This window comes from Lampris incognitus, chromosome 1 (genome assembly GCF_029633865.1).
Source record: "Lampris incognitus isolate fLamInc1 chromosome 1, fLamInc1.hap2, whole genome shotgun sequence".
Classification (NCBI taxonomy): Eukaryota; Metazoa; Chordata; class Actinopteri; order Lampriformes; family Lampridae; genus Lampris; species Lampris incognitus.
In genome coordinates this window covers 110,296,306-110,312,025 of record NC_079211.1, presented here as the reverse complement: position 1 = coordinate 110,312,025, position 15,720 = coordinate 110,296,306, and the positions used below count along the sequence as shown (strand labels likewise).

Sequence of the window (15,720 nt, the reverse complement as noted above, 5' to 3'; positions counted from 1 at the left end):
GTGTGCCATGGGGAAGAAAATGGGAGAGGGTCAGACAAGGCGGCGGGGGGGGGGGGGCAGGATTCGAATGCATAAGCGCAGACTAACCTTTTCTTGTGCTTGCGCTCATCCTTCCTCTTGTGTTTTAAGCTTGAAGAGCTGGTGGGATGAGAAGGAGTAAAACCATAAGCAAAAGACATTAACACAGACTCCTCTCCACCCCTGTTAAAAGACTAGCATTTCCACAGAAAATGAAGCCATTTCCCTCCAAATCAGGCATTTAATTAAATCAGTTACACCAGTTCCACGCGAAAATTTCATCATATGGTCCATTAAACAACATAATGTGCTAACCGTTCACAACATTTTTAGCTCTGGGTATAACAGTTGTGGAAAAAGATGGTAATTTATCATAACCGCTGAACCACCTGTGTTCAAGGGCACGGTCACACGCGCGCCAAGGTAACGTTGGCGAATATTCGCCTCCCGTGCTCTTCCATTCTATGTGAGCGAAGGGGCGAATAAAATGTAACGAATAGCTAGAGTCGCTAGCCCTTGGCTAACGGGTCGGACCCTTAAGTCAGCTGGTTAACGTTGTCGCCCGTGGTGCGGGAGACCCGGGTTCGCGTCCCGGCTGCAGCGGTTCCTCGACTGTCCCCTTGAATTCGTTACATTGGTGTCAGAAGCAGGATGGTGAGACCATCGGAAGCGCGTGCGCCCAGAGGCGTGGGGGGCAGTGTAACGATCATGGATGACTAGACTCGCTAGCTCTTGGCTAACGCGTCGGACCCTTTAGACTGGTTAATGTAGTCGCCCGTGGTGCGGGAGACCCGGGTTCGCGTCCTGGCTGCAACGATTCCCGGCTGCCCCACCGAATTCGCTACAAAAACATTCACTTCCGGTGGCAAAGCAAGTTCGCGTCTTCACTTCGCGTGTGTCACGACGAGAGCAGGGAGAGGACCCAAGTGCAGACAGCGGAGACAAACTGGGCCAAAACAACTCTTTAAGTAACAGAAACTTACAAACAGCAGGTACTGACGGCAGGTACAGACAGCGGGGAAACGCTAAGAACATGACGTGGCGAGCGTCTCTGTGAGTGTATGAGAGACAATCCGACAAGGAACGCGAGAACCTACGGGGCAAATATACCTAGGGCGGCCAACCAGGGAGATTGGGCGCAGGTGTGTAAGACAGGGCAGGAACCGGACAGCCAATCGCAGAAAGGGGAGAAAGATTGGGCACAGGTGCGCATGAAAGGGCAGGAATCGGAAAGCCAATCACAGAAAGGGGAGGAAGATTGGGCACAGGTGCGCAGGACAGGGCAAAAACCGGACAGCCAATCGGAGAAAGGGGAGGGAGAGTGGGTGCAGGTACTGCACAGCGAATGGGAGAAGGGAACAGGTACGTGAAGCCGGGCAATCAGGGTCAACTCAGGCACACGGGCGAAGGTGAACTGAAACACCAATCAGGGGATGGGCGAGCCCCGACGACCCAGAACACACACCCATGACAGCGAGGAGTTCATCTATGGTGAACTTTGATCGGCGAATTTGCAAATTTGCGAATGTTTTATCCGCCCCTTCGCTCACATAGAACGGAAGTGAACGGGAATATTCGCCAGTGTTAATTTCGCACATGTGTGACCGTGCCCTAAAACAGAAACTTGTTCAACCTGTCCTCCAGAAACACACCTACGAACACAAAACATTTACGAAAATTACATCCAAAATGCCACGACAGACTTGTGCAGCATACATACCTGTGTTTGGATTTTTTGTAGGTGTATCTGAAAAAGGGAAAGAAAAGCTGTTCAGTCCTGTGGCGCACAACATCATAATCTCCCAATTTCTCTCCTGAGAAGGTTTTTTTCCCCTCTGTGCAGTGTTTTGTCATCTGAATCGATGGTCTAATGATAGAGGGCATCGCCCATTGTGCTCTACTGTATCTATCTTTTTTAAATGTATATGCTTTATCTATTTTTTTGGGGGGGGGGGCTTTGTGAATGTAAAGCCCTCTGAGACCATAACTGGAATTCAGGGCTATACCAGGTCTGCACATAGAATTTAAAGGATCACACCAACGTAATTACAAGTCATCTTCCATTGACAACACATGCCACATGTTTCACATAGATATAGACCACTTTTCCCTCAACCGCTTTATTTGCTAGATCCAACATAGGTTTACATTCTCCCCATATTCGTCAAAGAATTTACCCAAGAAACTGCACTGAGGTTGGCTGATAAACAGTCTTTCACTGACCAGGCGTTCATAATGAGAATATATGAGCTTGGAATGCAGAAATTGAACTGTTTTTCAAGACGCAACACGACTGTGCTAAATGGCTCCTCAAGGGTTTGTTGTGATTGATAGCTCGAGGACAGAACAAAAGTACAGTAGAGGTCAAAGATTGGTCGAAAGTTAAAACTCAGATGTTTTGTCAATTTGAGCAGGCCGGCAAGTTTATCTATGCAGAAATTGGACTCTGTTGTGAGCCATTATAATGGTTTGTACTCAAGTCCTTTGTCTGCCGAACGATGGAATAATCTAAATATACTCTAGCAATTACATCTTCACCATTTCCCTAACGATCTTGAACTCTGCAAACAATGGCTGCTTGCCAGTCACTACCCTAGCTACAACGCCAACACACCTATCGATTAAGCTAGGGATGATAAATTCCGACTTACTGAGGGTTGTGAATAAGATCGGGACCAGAAATTTATAGCAATTTTCTTTTTATTGAAGAAATATAAGTAGGCTAATCTACTACTACTACAATTACTACTACTTTTGGCTGCTCCCGTTAAAGGTCGCCACAGCAGATCATCAATTTCCATCTCTTCCTGTCCTCTGCATCTTCCTCTGCCCGACCAGCCATCTGCATGTCCTCCCTCACCACATCCATAAACCTCCTCTTGGGCCTTCCTCTTCTCCTCTTCCCTGGCAGCTCCATATTCAGCATCCTTCTCCCAAAATACCCAGCATCTCTCCTCCACATATGTCCAAACCATCTCAATCTCCCCTCTTTTGCTTTGTCGCCAAACTGTCCAACCTGAGCTGTCTCTTTAATATACTCATTCCTAATCCTGTCCTTCTTCATCACTCCCAATTAAAGTCGCAGCATCTTCAACTCTGCCACCTCCAGCTCCACCTCCTGTCTTTTCATCAGTGCCACTGTCTCCAAACCATACAACATAGCTGGTCTCACTACCATCTTGTAAACCTTCCCTTTAACTCTTGCTGGTACCCTTCTGTCACAAATCACTCCTGACACTCTTCTCCACCCACTCCACCCTGCCTGCACTCTCGTCTTCACCTCTCTTCTGCACTCCCCGCTACTTTGAACAGTTGACCACAAGTGTTTAAACTCATCCACCTTTGCCACCTCTACTCCTTGCATCATGACCATTCTGCTGTCCTCCCTCTCGTTCACGCATGTGTATTCTGTCTTGCTCCTACTGACTTTCATTCCTCTTCTCTCCAGTGCATACCGCCACCTCTCCAGGCTCTCCTCAACCTGCTCCCTACTCTCAGTATAGATCACAATGTAATCTGCAAACAACATAGTCCACGGAGACTCCTGCCTGATCTCGTCCATCAACCTGTCCATCACCATTGCAAACAAGAAGGGGCTCTGAGCCAATCCTTGATGTAATCCCACCTCCACCCTTGAACCCATCTGTCATTCCTACTGCACACCTCACCACTGTCACACTGTGACAGTAGTCTGGTCAGTTAAGGGCAAATATGGGGTCAAGGCTGCAAAAAGTCATTCACATTTGAGCCAATGTTTTTCTGTTAATTTAGGGTCCAATAAAGAAAAAAATGCAAGGAGCCCAAAATTTTAGGTGGGGGAAGTCTCTGAAATGGCCACGCCCACTTTTTAGGCCTGGAAATCAGTATCTCGGCTCCTGAATGTCGCAGAGAGCTGATCATGGGCTTAAAAGAAGCAGAAGCACCACATTTATATAAGCATTATGAACAAACATATACCCCAAAACCTTTACTTTTTCAGGTATTTACAAAAAACTAATTTTCACTGTTCACATACATGGCCACGCCCACTTTTTAGCCCTGGGACTATATCTCAGGCTCAGCTCTCGGAGGTTGCCCCGAGTTGATATTGGGCTCAAAAGATGTGGAAATAACTATTTATATTAGTGCTCTGAACAAATATACTGTATGCCCTAAAACCTTCACGTTTTGAGCTATTCATGAACATGTTCTTTTTTCCATTGAATTGATCAGCAGCATGCAATCAACTTTAGCCAAATCTGTGCAAGAAGGCTATACAGTTTGTTTGAGTAAAAGTGTTACATCTACTCATGGAGTGCTAGTATTCAAGTTGACTCTTTGTTATAAGAGGAGGAACCCAGTAACCACCAAAGAAACAAAGCAAACCATGTGAGGTCCAAAAAAATCTTTATTTTAACCTCACACATCCCATCAGACTGGATTCAAACACTTGCTGAGGCACTTGCAATAAATGAGACATTTCATCCCTCTGCCAGCACAAGAACATGAGGTACACTTATTAGATCTGCAACTACACACCCCTGTTACTTGAGACAATGTATCTCTTGTGGAAACTGTGCTCCACTTGACGAAGAGTTCCTCTCCTTCGGTAGTCCAACCCCATTCAATGACAGGGGGACAAGGGAGTTGTAGCAGGCTGTTTTACATTGTCCAAACTACCCTTCTTAATTACCCTGTAATGTGCCCCTGTCTCTTTCTGCACTACATTTATGTCCAGACAGCTGTTCGAGAGTTTCTCAGCAAATCGTGTAGAGTGAGATTTGGGCCGGTCGAAGCCCAAATCTTCAACTTTCTGCAGATAAATATTCTCGAGTTTGTGAAGATCAAAAACATTTTCTGAGCTGTCATCAATGAAGTTCCCTACTTCCTCCATGGCGATATATTCAGCATACTGGATCATGTCTGGGGAGTTCTGTGATGAAGTTCTTTCTTGCTTTATCCTGCAGCTCGCTGAACTGTATCTAGTAAGAAGAAATAATAAAATTATTAAAATATATATATATGGCCCGACTATAGCTCAACTTAAGAATTGAACTTAAAAGGGTATGTTGTGCTGGCTCACCTGTTACGGTATCTTGAGTGGCACTTCCTGTGATAGAATAACTCCCGTGATCTAACATCAGTTTCAAGTAATCTGAGTATTTTGCCATCATTCAGGACTTTGGCCATCATCTCTAGATTGTCTGTGAAATCCTTCACATGTTTTGCGGACTTTTCTTTTCCCGCAGCAGCTAACAATGGTTCTGATTTGTCCTTCTTCCGAGGGTTCTCAATGGCTGGCTCTTCACAATAGAAGCAAAGTTCGGCTCCAAACGCAAGACTAGGCCCAGCCTTTGCTCGTGTGTTTGCCCCAATAGTCTGGTGATCTGCAAGGTCCAGTTCTCTTTTCCGTTTACGATCCTTCGCACAATTGAAATGGCTGTTATTATAGCGATCATAGCAACTCTTGTGGATTTTATATCCATCCTGTAAAGTTTCTGCATTGACAGCTGACAGTCTCTGTGAAAGATTGATATCCGCATCATTGGTGATCAGTCCGGATTCCTCAAACAGTTTTACTTGGTGAAGCAGCTTAGGAGCTGTGACAGCAGTTATGTCCCTTCCACCAGATTCCTGTCATGAATTTAGAAATGAAATGTTGGACTCATTGCTGTCATAAACATTACATTACTGAAGGAATACGCATGAAAACTAACACTGTTGGACTCATTGATGTCATAAACATTATACTACTGAAGCACACACGTGAAAACTAACCTTGCAGACAATGCACAGGGTCTTGTTCCCTAGTTCCATAGTTAGGATGGGGGATCATCTGATCATGGAAAATCAGAACTAATTTAAACTTGATTTTTCTGTACACAAGTTTGTAACAGAGTGATGTTTCACTGGTATGGCACAATACATCCACCCTCCCACAAAAATAGCATGCAATAAACAATGTTATTTATTCTTCTGCATAGATACAAAATATAGTCCAATAAAAGTGTGTCCAAATATAGCATAATAAAAGTGTTGTTACTACAAATACTTTCACCCTTTCATACCAGCCAACTAAAAATGCCCAAAATTAACCAACATGTGTAGAGCAAGCAGACACACAAACACCAACTGTCCAAAAGTAGGTAATGCCTTAGCCAAATACTACAACTGTGCAACTGTGCTGTCGAGTGTATCGAGCAAGTCATGCTTGCAAGGCTAGTTAGGCCTACACATATGAGCTAAGGTGAAAATAATGTTTTACAAGGTAAACATACAAAAATAAAACAACACTGTTCCTTACCATCCATCCACGAGGTCAGGAACAAATTAACTCACTGATATGAAGGCCAGATGAGGCATGCATGTCATATTTTGGCAAATGTTTACAGTAAACTAGCTTTACTGAAACATGTGCACTTCTGCTTCCTTTCCTGTAGAATCAACCACTTGATAAACAAACAGCGCCAATTTGTAATTGTGGTCAGAGGCGGCATTACATCCCAAGTGATAAGAAGAACCACAGACAACTAAGATATTTTCTAAACTCATGATTCGTGTGTGTATTGTGCTTCATGCTTTATAACATAGGCAGCGAATGAGATTCATGTCAAATATAGCTTTTTACAACCTTCAGGAGCTGATACGTGAAACGTGACCAGTAAAAATTAGTTTTCTTAAAATATCTGAAAAAGTAAAGGTTTTGGGGTATATGTTTGTTCATAATGCTTATATAAATGTGGTGCTTCTGCTTCTTTTGAGCCCATGATCAGCTCTCTGCGACATTCAGGAGCCGAGATACTGATTTCCAGGCCTAAAAAGTGGGCGTGGCCATTTCAGAGACTTCCCCCACCTAAAATTTTGGGCTCCTTGCATTTTTTTCTTTATTGGACTCTAAATTAACAGAAAAACATAGGCTCAAATGTGAATGACTTTTTGCAGCCATTTTGCCTTAACTGACTAGACTACAGTTATAAAATGGCTAGTAACTCTATTAAATTTAAAAAAAATGTGCATGCAATGCATGCACAGTCCAAATATTTTGGTTTTTCCTTGTGTGTGGGTAATTCTTACCAGCAAAACTGATAAATAAAGCAAAATATTATTCGTGCTGACATCTTTTTTTTTTGTATAAATGATAACTGTACAGTTAAACGAATCACAAGTGAACCACAGTACTTTTGTCCTTTAACAAAACAACAAATAGGGTCATGGTTTTCAGAAAAACTAATAACGCAAAATAGTCAGTGCAACAAGTCGTATCTCAAATTATATGGCTCACTTTGGAGGCTTGAAAGGACACAAAAATAGGGCCTATAATGCCAAACCTAAGCAAAATAGGCATTGTGCTTGCTTTTTAGTTCAGCTCTTACCAGACACTCTGCATATGTTCTTAGAAAGGATCTCGTCGATTCTAGGCCTAATGTCCTCTGCTACGGCTACTGTCAATACCGAGACCAGATGCTGATACGGGGAGGGCTGCAGACTACCACATGCCTCCACCGATACATGTGGAGTCACCAGCCGCTTCTTTTCACCTGACAGTGAGGAGTTTCGCCAGGGGGATGTAGTGTGTGGGAGGATGACGCTATTCCCCCCACCCCCCTGAACAGGCGCCCCGACCGACCGACCAGAGGAGGCGCTAGTGCAGCGACCAGGACACATTCCCACATCTGGTTTTCCACCCACAGACATGACCAGTTGTGTCTGTAGGGACGCCCGACCAAGCTGGAAATAACACGAGGATTCGAACTGGAGATCCCCATGTTGGTAGGCAATGGAATAGACCGCCACGCCACCCGGACGCCCATGTACCCATTTTACATGACAAACCAAAGACTTTTTTTTACTACTTTATTAATCACTCTTGAGGAAATTCTTCCTCTGCATTTAGCTAGGAGCAGTGGGCAGCTGCCGTGCAGCGCCCGGGGACCAACTCCAGTTATTTTGTCCAACTGCCTTGCTCAGGGGCACAGACAGGAGTACTAACCCTAACATGCACGTCTTTTTGATGGTGGGGGAAACCGGAGCACCTGGAGAAAACCTCCCACAGACATGGGGAGAACATGCAAACTCAACACAGAGGACAACCTGGCATGACCACCTAGGTTGGACAACCCCGGGTTTCGAACCCAGGACCTTCTTGCTGTGAGGCGACAGCGATAACTGCCGGGCCACCATGCTGCCGGTTGACTACTTAGACACATTATTGTATCTTGTATATGTATACTGTTCACCATTGTTTTGGCGCTGCATGTCTCATACCCCCTTTTGGCGCCTCTGTTGCCATCTGTCCATGGTCAGCCGAGGACACCGGTTTCAATGCTGCTATAATTTAACTCATCTGTTTGTTGCAGAAGATATAATTTGACAGTTTGACGAAGGTAAATTATATACGTGTGCTTAAATACTCCTCAGTCTCACTGAATGTGTTTCAACATCTGTTCAACATCTGTGTGAACTGGATTTGGAGGCAGGCTCTTTTTCTCCAAAAGCCTTAACTGCAAGTACTACGCCCCTCAGGTCTGAGAAAGACAGGAGCGTCTCAGGTAGTGGCACAAAGTCCAGATTACACCGGTATTACCCTTTAAACGTGTCTCTGTGTGGGGGGACTAGTGAACGTACCTGTGGCGCTTGCTCTTCTTGGAGCTCTTCTTCTTCTTCTTCTTCTTCTTCCTCAGTGGTGAAAGGCTACAGGATGGAGACCTGTGGCAGGAGACAAAATAAACATGACCAATAGAAAGTACAACACACTCATCTCTCTCTCCCTCTCTCTCTCACTGACACACACACTCATCTCTCTCTCACTGACACACACACACACATCTCTCTCTCTCTCTTTCTCTCTCTCACTGACACACACACACCTCTCTCTCTCACTGACACACACACACCTCTCTCTCACTGACACACACACACACCTCTCTCTCTCTCTCTCACTGACACACACACTCATCTCTCTCTCTCACTGACACACACACCTTTCGCTCTCTCTCTCGTTCAGACACAAACACACACACACACCTCTCACACACACACACACCTCTCTCTCTCACACACACACACCTCTCTCTCTCACACACACACACACACATCTCTCTCACTGACACACACACACACACACATCTCTCTCTCACACACGCACACACACACATCTCTTTCTCACAGACAAACACACACAGAGCTCTCTCTCTCACAAATACACACACAGTAGAGGTCTGCAAGCCCGTTGGTTCCCAACACGCTGAGTCGATTTGGGCCGGGCTCGGGTTGGACTTGGGCTCATTTAACTTGCCATATATGTGCAGAGAAAACACATGGGCCGCTGTATGAAATACTGTTATATTGATTATATCATCCACCCCCCCACCCACCCATCCATTATCCAGACCGCTTATCCTGCTCTCAGGGTTGCGGGGATGCTGGAGTCTATCCCAGCAGACACTGGGTGGCAGGCGGGGAGACACCCTGGACAGGCCGCCAGTCCATCACACATTGATTATATCATAAATATTTTAAATATTATAAATAATACACATATGCATGTACACGTGCATGACACGTGACCATGCTGTGTGTTTGTGTGTATCAGAGAGCTCAGGTTGGGCTCGGGCTTGAAAACCACGGGCCAGGACCGGGCTAGGGCTGAAGTTTTTGGCACATGCAGGGCTCTAAAACACACACACACACCCGCTCCCGGCGGCCAGTTTGCTGGGGGCCTGCTGGACCGGCTCCGCTTATAAACTGACCTTTTTCTCTTTCTCTTCCGCTGTGACTTCCTCTTCTTCTTCTTCGCCTTGCGTGTCGGCTGCGGGGACAGATCCGCATCAGAGGAAGGGCTGCAACCAGAGACAGAGCGCCGGGGTTACTCCCCGTGACCCAGAGGTTTCTGCACCGCCCGCCCGGCGGGACTGACCTGAGGGGTGGAGGACGAACCCCAACACACGACCCCTGCCTCCATGCTCCTGCAGGTTGACTGTGTAGACTGCTGGTCAGGACACGCTGCAGGGAGTGGCATGTGCTGCTAATCTGATTTGCTACATTTTCCCTCATACTTGCTAAATAGTGTTTGTGTGGGGGTGTGGGGGTGTATGGAGGGGGTGGGGGTTGGTCCAACATGATGAGTATGTTAAACCATAAGCATCACACAGCTAAAATCTACGCTTACTCCTTTTACTCGACAGTCCCAACCGAGACCCGCCGGCCAGCTGTCCCTCGTGGTAACCCTCCATCGCTGTGAGGGAGTCCCAGCAGGACTGGCACAGCGCGAGACTGAACGCGTGCCAGCGGGCTCGTGTGGATCCAAGACCGCTGGCAAAACGACTGCACCCGCGGAGTGAGATAGATGTGGATTACGGCGTATCGACTGCCAATGTCCTGAGCTAACGTCACAGCAGTTAGGTCAGGCAGCTTCCTGTTCAGCCTCAGCATGTGTGCTCTGCATGCCTTGTTGGCCGGGGATTCGGAGGCACGGCACTTAAATGCTTCACCTCTGCATCTTCTGTTCCCTCTGCTTTTTTCTTCTGTTCTTTGTCTATCTCTAAGATGCTCTCTCTTGCACATATGTATGTGTATGTATCCATCCATCCATCCATCCATTACCCATACCGCTTATCCTGCTCTCAGGGTCGCTGGAGCCTATCCCAGCAGTCATTAGCCAGCAGGTGGGGAGACACCTTGGACAAGCTGCCAGGCCATCACAGGGCTGACACACACACACACACACACACACACACACACACACACACACACACACATATTCTGGTTGTGTCCTATTGGCCCAGTCATTCCCATTCCACCTTGAGCACGAGCTTTATTTGTCAATAAAGAGAACAGAAAGCCTTGCTTGACTCCATCTAACAGCCCGGGTAACTCCTGCTCAGAGAGCCCCCTCATTTCCTCCCTGCACATGGCGGGTACAGAGAAGCGACTGGGCTCTTTGAAGATTCACAAGCTCATTAAACAGGCCTTTCAGGTGGAGGCAGACAGAGCAGAGAATGAAAGGGAAGGGAGTGGATGAGAGAGAGAGATAGTCGTGTAGGGTGATAAAAAGAGAGCGAGAGAGCGATGTAAGCATAGGAGGTGGTGCAATTCATTTGGGCAGCCTCACTTTGGCTTTGATAATCATGTAGGAAAGAATGTTATCAGTAAAATTGGAACGTGTGTCTGGTTGAGATTAAATTAGATCGTCAAAATGAGGTTTGGGTGAGATGGTGTGTCCGTGGGGGGCATTTACGTTACTGGTTGTGATATATGTCTCTATACATGCTCCATAATCCAGATAAGGAAATCACAGAAAGGTGAATCAGTTCATCTGGACACACCATTTATTGAGAGAAATGTCTCCTCACTCATCTAAGTGAGCTCTTCAGTCTCACCTGACTGCAGGTGTCCCCACCCTTATAAACAACACAGTGCCTCACAACCGCAACCAACGACCAGTTTCATATGTAAATATGGGTGTGACTGTTGATCATGTGTACTGTTCACAGAAGATTAGGGATTGTTGCAATCACAACACTGTAAGATGGTGACAGATGTACTCTTAGCCCCCCCCCCCCGGTTCAGGGATGGTCGTTCCCTCTTATCATAGATGGCCTCTTTGACTCCCCATTCAAACCAGCGTTCCTCCCTATCAAGGATGTGCACATCCTCATCCTTGAAGGTGGTGTAGACCGCCTGTAGGTGGTGTAGACTGTGGAGTCCTGTCCTGACGTGTTAGCTCTCCTGTGTTGTGTCATCCTCTCAGCCAGCGTCTGTTTGGTTTCCACGATGTACAAGTCACGGCAAGCTTCCTGGCACTTAACAGTGTACACTATATTGGGGGACCCGATCCTTGGTGTGGACTGATTTCTGGCGCAGAGTGTTTTGGGGTTTGAAAGCAACTGAGACACGGTGTTTGGAAAGGACGCATCTCAGCTTTTCTGACAGTCCCGCCACATACAGAATCATCACTGGTTAACACTTGGGCAGAAGGACAACAGCTGCCTAAGCGTAAACCAGTGGTGATTCTTTTTCAAGGATGAGGATGTGCACGTCCTTTGTAGGGAGGAACACTGGTTTGAACAGGGAGTCAAAGAGGCCATCTAGTATGTGAGGAGGGGACGACCATCCCTGAACGGGGGCCAAATCCTCTGTGAATAGTACACACGGCCATTGTAACTCTAGTTAATGGTCACGGCAATTTGCATATGAAACCGATTGTTGGTTTCAGTCATTATGCCACTGTATTGTTCATAAGGGTGGGGATACCTGCAGTCAGTTGAGACGGAAGAGGTCACTTACATATTTCTCTCTCAATGAACTGATTTACGTTTCTGTGGTTGTGATGTGGCTAATACCTCTGAGGAGTGAGCTGGCACCGTGACACCAAGGAGTTACCGGCGAGGCACATCTTATAGGACACTCCCATTCACAAATCAAGAGATATAAATGTATACACACATACACTGTGGCCCGTTATATCAACTGACAAAAGCCATCTGATAGAGAACTTGAACTTCCTGTTAAATAAAAACGGAGGAAAAAAGGATGCAGAGCGATAGCTCCTTGTACGGAACTACTAAAAACCTCGGCCTCTGACATCAGACTGAATTGAAGATACAACGAGGACTACAGTCAGTAACTGGTTGCACAATTTAGGTGGTTATGGAATAATGCAGAGGGGAACCCTTAGGGACTTCTAGGACTTCAGAGAAGGCCCAACATATCAGCATTTTAAATGCTGTATTTAAAATGTTTTATTTAATAATAATTCTCTCTTCTAATTCTAATTTCAGCCCTAGTTTCGTTTGCTTCAGTAATGAAAGGGTTACTGTCCTGAAACCATGGAAATTGAGTAATCCAATCAGATTTTGTTGTTGTTGTCTCTAGGCAGAAAAAGGGTTAGCTGGCTGGCTCCCTCATTGGTTAAGACTGCTAGAAGTCCTTCTGCATGTGTTTATTTAGAGAGTGACAGGTGAATCAGCCAATCATATATTTTGCAGTTGTAGTAGGTGGGACAAAAAACATCACCCTAGGGCTTCTAGAAGTCCAGACCTATCCAGACGCGGGCTCACTCATATAAAAGAATGATGTGCGGTTGCTGAGGAGTCATTACTTGTGACTGACTGACTCTTTCACATTGGCGATCCAGAACTACTGGTTCACTTAAACCAATCGAGCAGCACATCACTAACGTTAGTCTGTATATCAGATGCGTGTGACAAAGTTTACGAAGGATGACTACAGGAGGAGACGAGAGCCACATTGTAGCTAGCTTGTTAGCATTACCCTTCTCAAGACGTGCTTTCGAGGAAAAGCAACAAGTGATTGGAAATGGAAGGCCAACTCCCGCTCTTGACTCGCCTATGCTTCACCACCTCACCTGTCTGGTGTCGACCATCCCCGTATCCGGCTCTTCAGTCAAGCGGTCTTTCCCGGCCCTGAAGCGCATCAAGACACACACCAGAAACACAATGGGACAGGATCGACTCGGAGCTTTGGCACTGGTGTCCATAGAAAAAGGCCTTCTGATGAAACTTAAATCCAAGGACAAACTGCATAATGCTGCCACTGTCCACTTCACAGGTGGACTTTATATTCAAGCAGCCTAATATGGTAAGCGGCCTAATTTTGTTTCACTCCAAATCAAAGCTGGCATATTCATTTTACATATTGTGGTGGCACTTCATAGCTGGCTAATACCACACTTTGCTCATGTAACTTTAGGCCTACTATACTCAATATTATGGCGTAAGGGTTGGCATATTTTGCATATGATTGTATTGCCACTTTGCTCAAGGCATATTCTGCATGTGAAGGTTGATTATCGTTATTTCTATTCTTTGCTCATGAATTGCTTTGACTTGGTCTGGTCAGTTTGTAAAGAAGAAGTTTTGTGATGCTGCATGCTAGCGCCGTCCATGGTGATGTTGTCAGCCAGAAGCTGAGGCCATGTTATGTGACTTTTCATTGTTTTCCAAGTATGGAGAGAGACAAAGGCTATTTGATATCCAATGGATTTGATTTTGGTGGGATCTTGAGGCACTGAGTTACTGGCGGTGTGTGTGTGTGTTAGAGCTGTGTATCAGAGTTGTTCTCATATTAAAAATACCCCCAAAATTTGGCTGATTACAATATCATTGCGCCGCTGAAGGCCCACTGCCAGACCTCATGGTTCGCTTCTGGAATAATGGACTAAGTTGAAGGAAAGTAGGATGAAAGTGCACTTGAGACTGTTGAAGAAATGAATTAGTCCTATCATGCCCTTACACATTTCTTTTTTTTTTTTATAACTTTGTTTATTGAATTTTCCGCATAATCAACATTTACAAAATAATTGTCCTCGTAAGTTGTACAGCATGAACACAAAACACATCCAACAATACACTAACACACCAGAATACAATGAGGAATAAAAACACACCCTCAAAGGAGAAAAAAAAATCAAATCAAATCAAAACAAATTAACTAAAATAATTAAAAAAATAAAAAATAAATAAAAATAACTAAATAAATACAAGTACACATATTCCAATGCACTTGTCCGCAGGCCAGCCAACCCAGCACAGTCCCTCACAGACATCATGTACACATACACCCTACCTCCTTCATCACCGGAGCTTGCCACGCCCCCACCTCCATCCAACAAGGACATCAATAAAAAGGAAAAAATATGCATATATATATACACACACATCACTCTGGAATAACAGGGAAATGAAGTCGCTTAACATAAGAAAAGAAGGGGGTCCACATTGCCCAGAATTTGTTTAGGGACCCTTTGAGGGTGTGCCTAATTTTTTCCAGCTTTATACAATTTAAAACAGACTTAATCCAAAGAGCATGAGAAGGGGGTGCAGAGGATTTCCAACTAAGCAAAACCAATCGTCTCGCCAACAGGGTAACAAAGGCAATAAAATCCTTATTAATATTGGTCAGTTGCAATGTGGGCGAGGGCACCCCAAATAGCGCAATAAAAGGGTCTGGCTTGATCTGTGTGTCACATACTTCTGAAAGTGTGCTAAAAATATCTTTCCAAAAACCATCAAGAGATGAGCAACACCAAAACATGTGCACATGGTTAGCAGGAGACTGGTTACACCTCACACAGTTAGGATTTATGTCTTTGTAAATTTTCGCTAGTCTCGCTTTGGTCCAATGAGCCCTATGAATGATTTTGCATTGAATGAGACCATGTCGGGCGCAGACCGAAGAGGTATGTACCCTTCCGAGTGCCCTCTCCCACAGCCCATCAGATATTCCCTCCCCCAGTTCCTCCTCCCATGAGGATTTAATGTCATTAAGTGAGGCAATTCTTAAAGAACAAATTTGTCTATAAATTATTGACAAGGTACCTTTCAGAGTGGGAAGCGGGGTAAGAAAGGTGTCAAACTGTGTTTCACCAGGAAGGGTGGGGAAATGAGGATCCAAATTGCGGACGTAACTCCGGATCTGTAAAAATCTAAAAAAATGATGCCTGGGAAGACCAAATTTAACTGCTAGTTGCTCAAACGTACTAAATGTATTGTCAATGTAGAGATCTTTAAACCTTTTTATACCAAGACTAGACCATATTGAGAAAGCACTATCAACCATAGATGGGGCAAAAGCAGGGTTCGAGGCCATCGGTGCAGAAAGAGAGGTTGTCTGAAACCCAAAATGGCGTCTAAATTGATTCCAGATCCTCAATGTTGTTTTGACACACACATTCTTGGTGAAAGAGGAATAAGGGCCTGTAAT

The 15,720-nt window shown here is 45.3% G+C and overlaps 1 protein-coding gene and 1 long non-coding RNA gene across 2 annotated transcripts in view; both read right to left on the bottom strand.

Annotated features, from left to right (window-relative positions):
• srrm4 (serine/arginine repetitive matrix 4) overlaps positions 1-15,720 on the bottom strand; it is a 279,300-nt gene that overhangs the window by 16,233 nt on the left and 247,347 nt on the right. The window contains exons 4-7 of the mRNA XM_056278898.1: positions 9,747-9,836; positions 8,623-8,703; positions 1,739-1,765; positions 88-138 (exon numbers count right to left, since the gene is read on the bottom strand). Of these exons, the coding sequence (XP_056134873.1) occupies positions 88-138; positions 1,739-1,765; positions 8,623-8,703; positions 9,747-9,836 (249 nt within the window). The remainder of the gene's footprint in view (positions 1-87; positions 139-1,738; positions 1,766-8,622; positions 8,704-9,746; positions 9,837-15,720) is intronic.
• Positions 5,237-6,434, bottom strand: LOC130123957 (uncharacterized). Its single transcript, XR_008811351.1, has 3 exons — positions 6,302-6,434; positions 5,776-5,833; positions 5,237-5,631 (listed from the first exon to the last, which is right to left on the bottom strand). It is a non-coding gene; the product is annotated as an uncharacterized LOC130123957 (long non-coding RNA).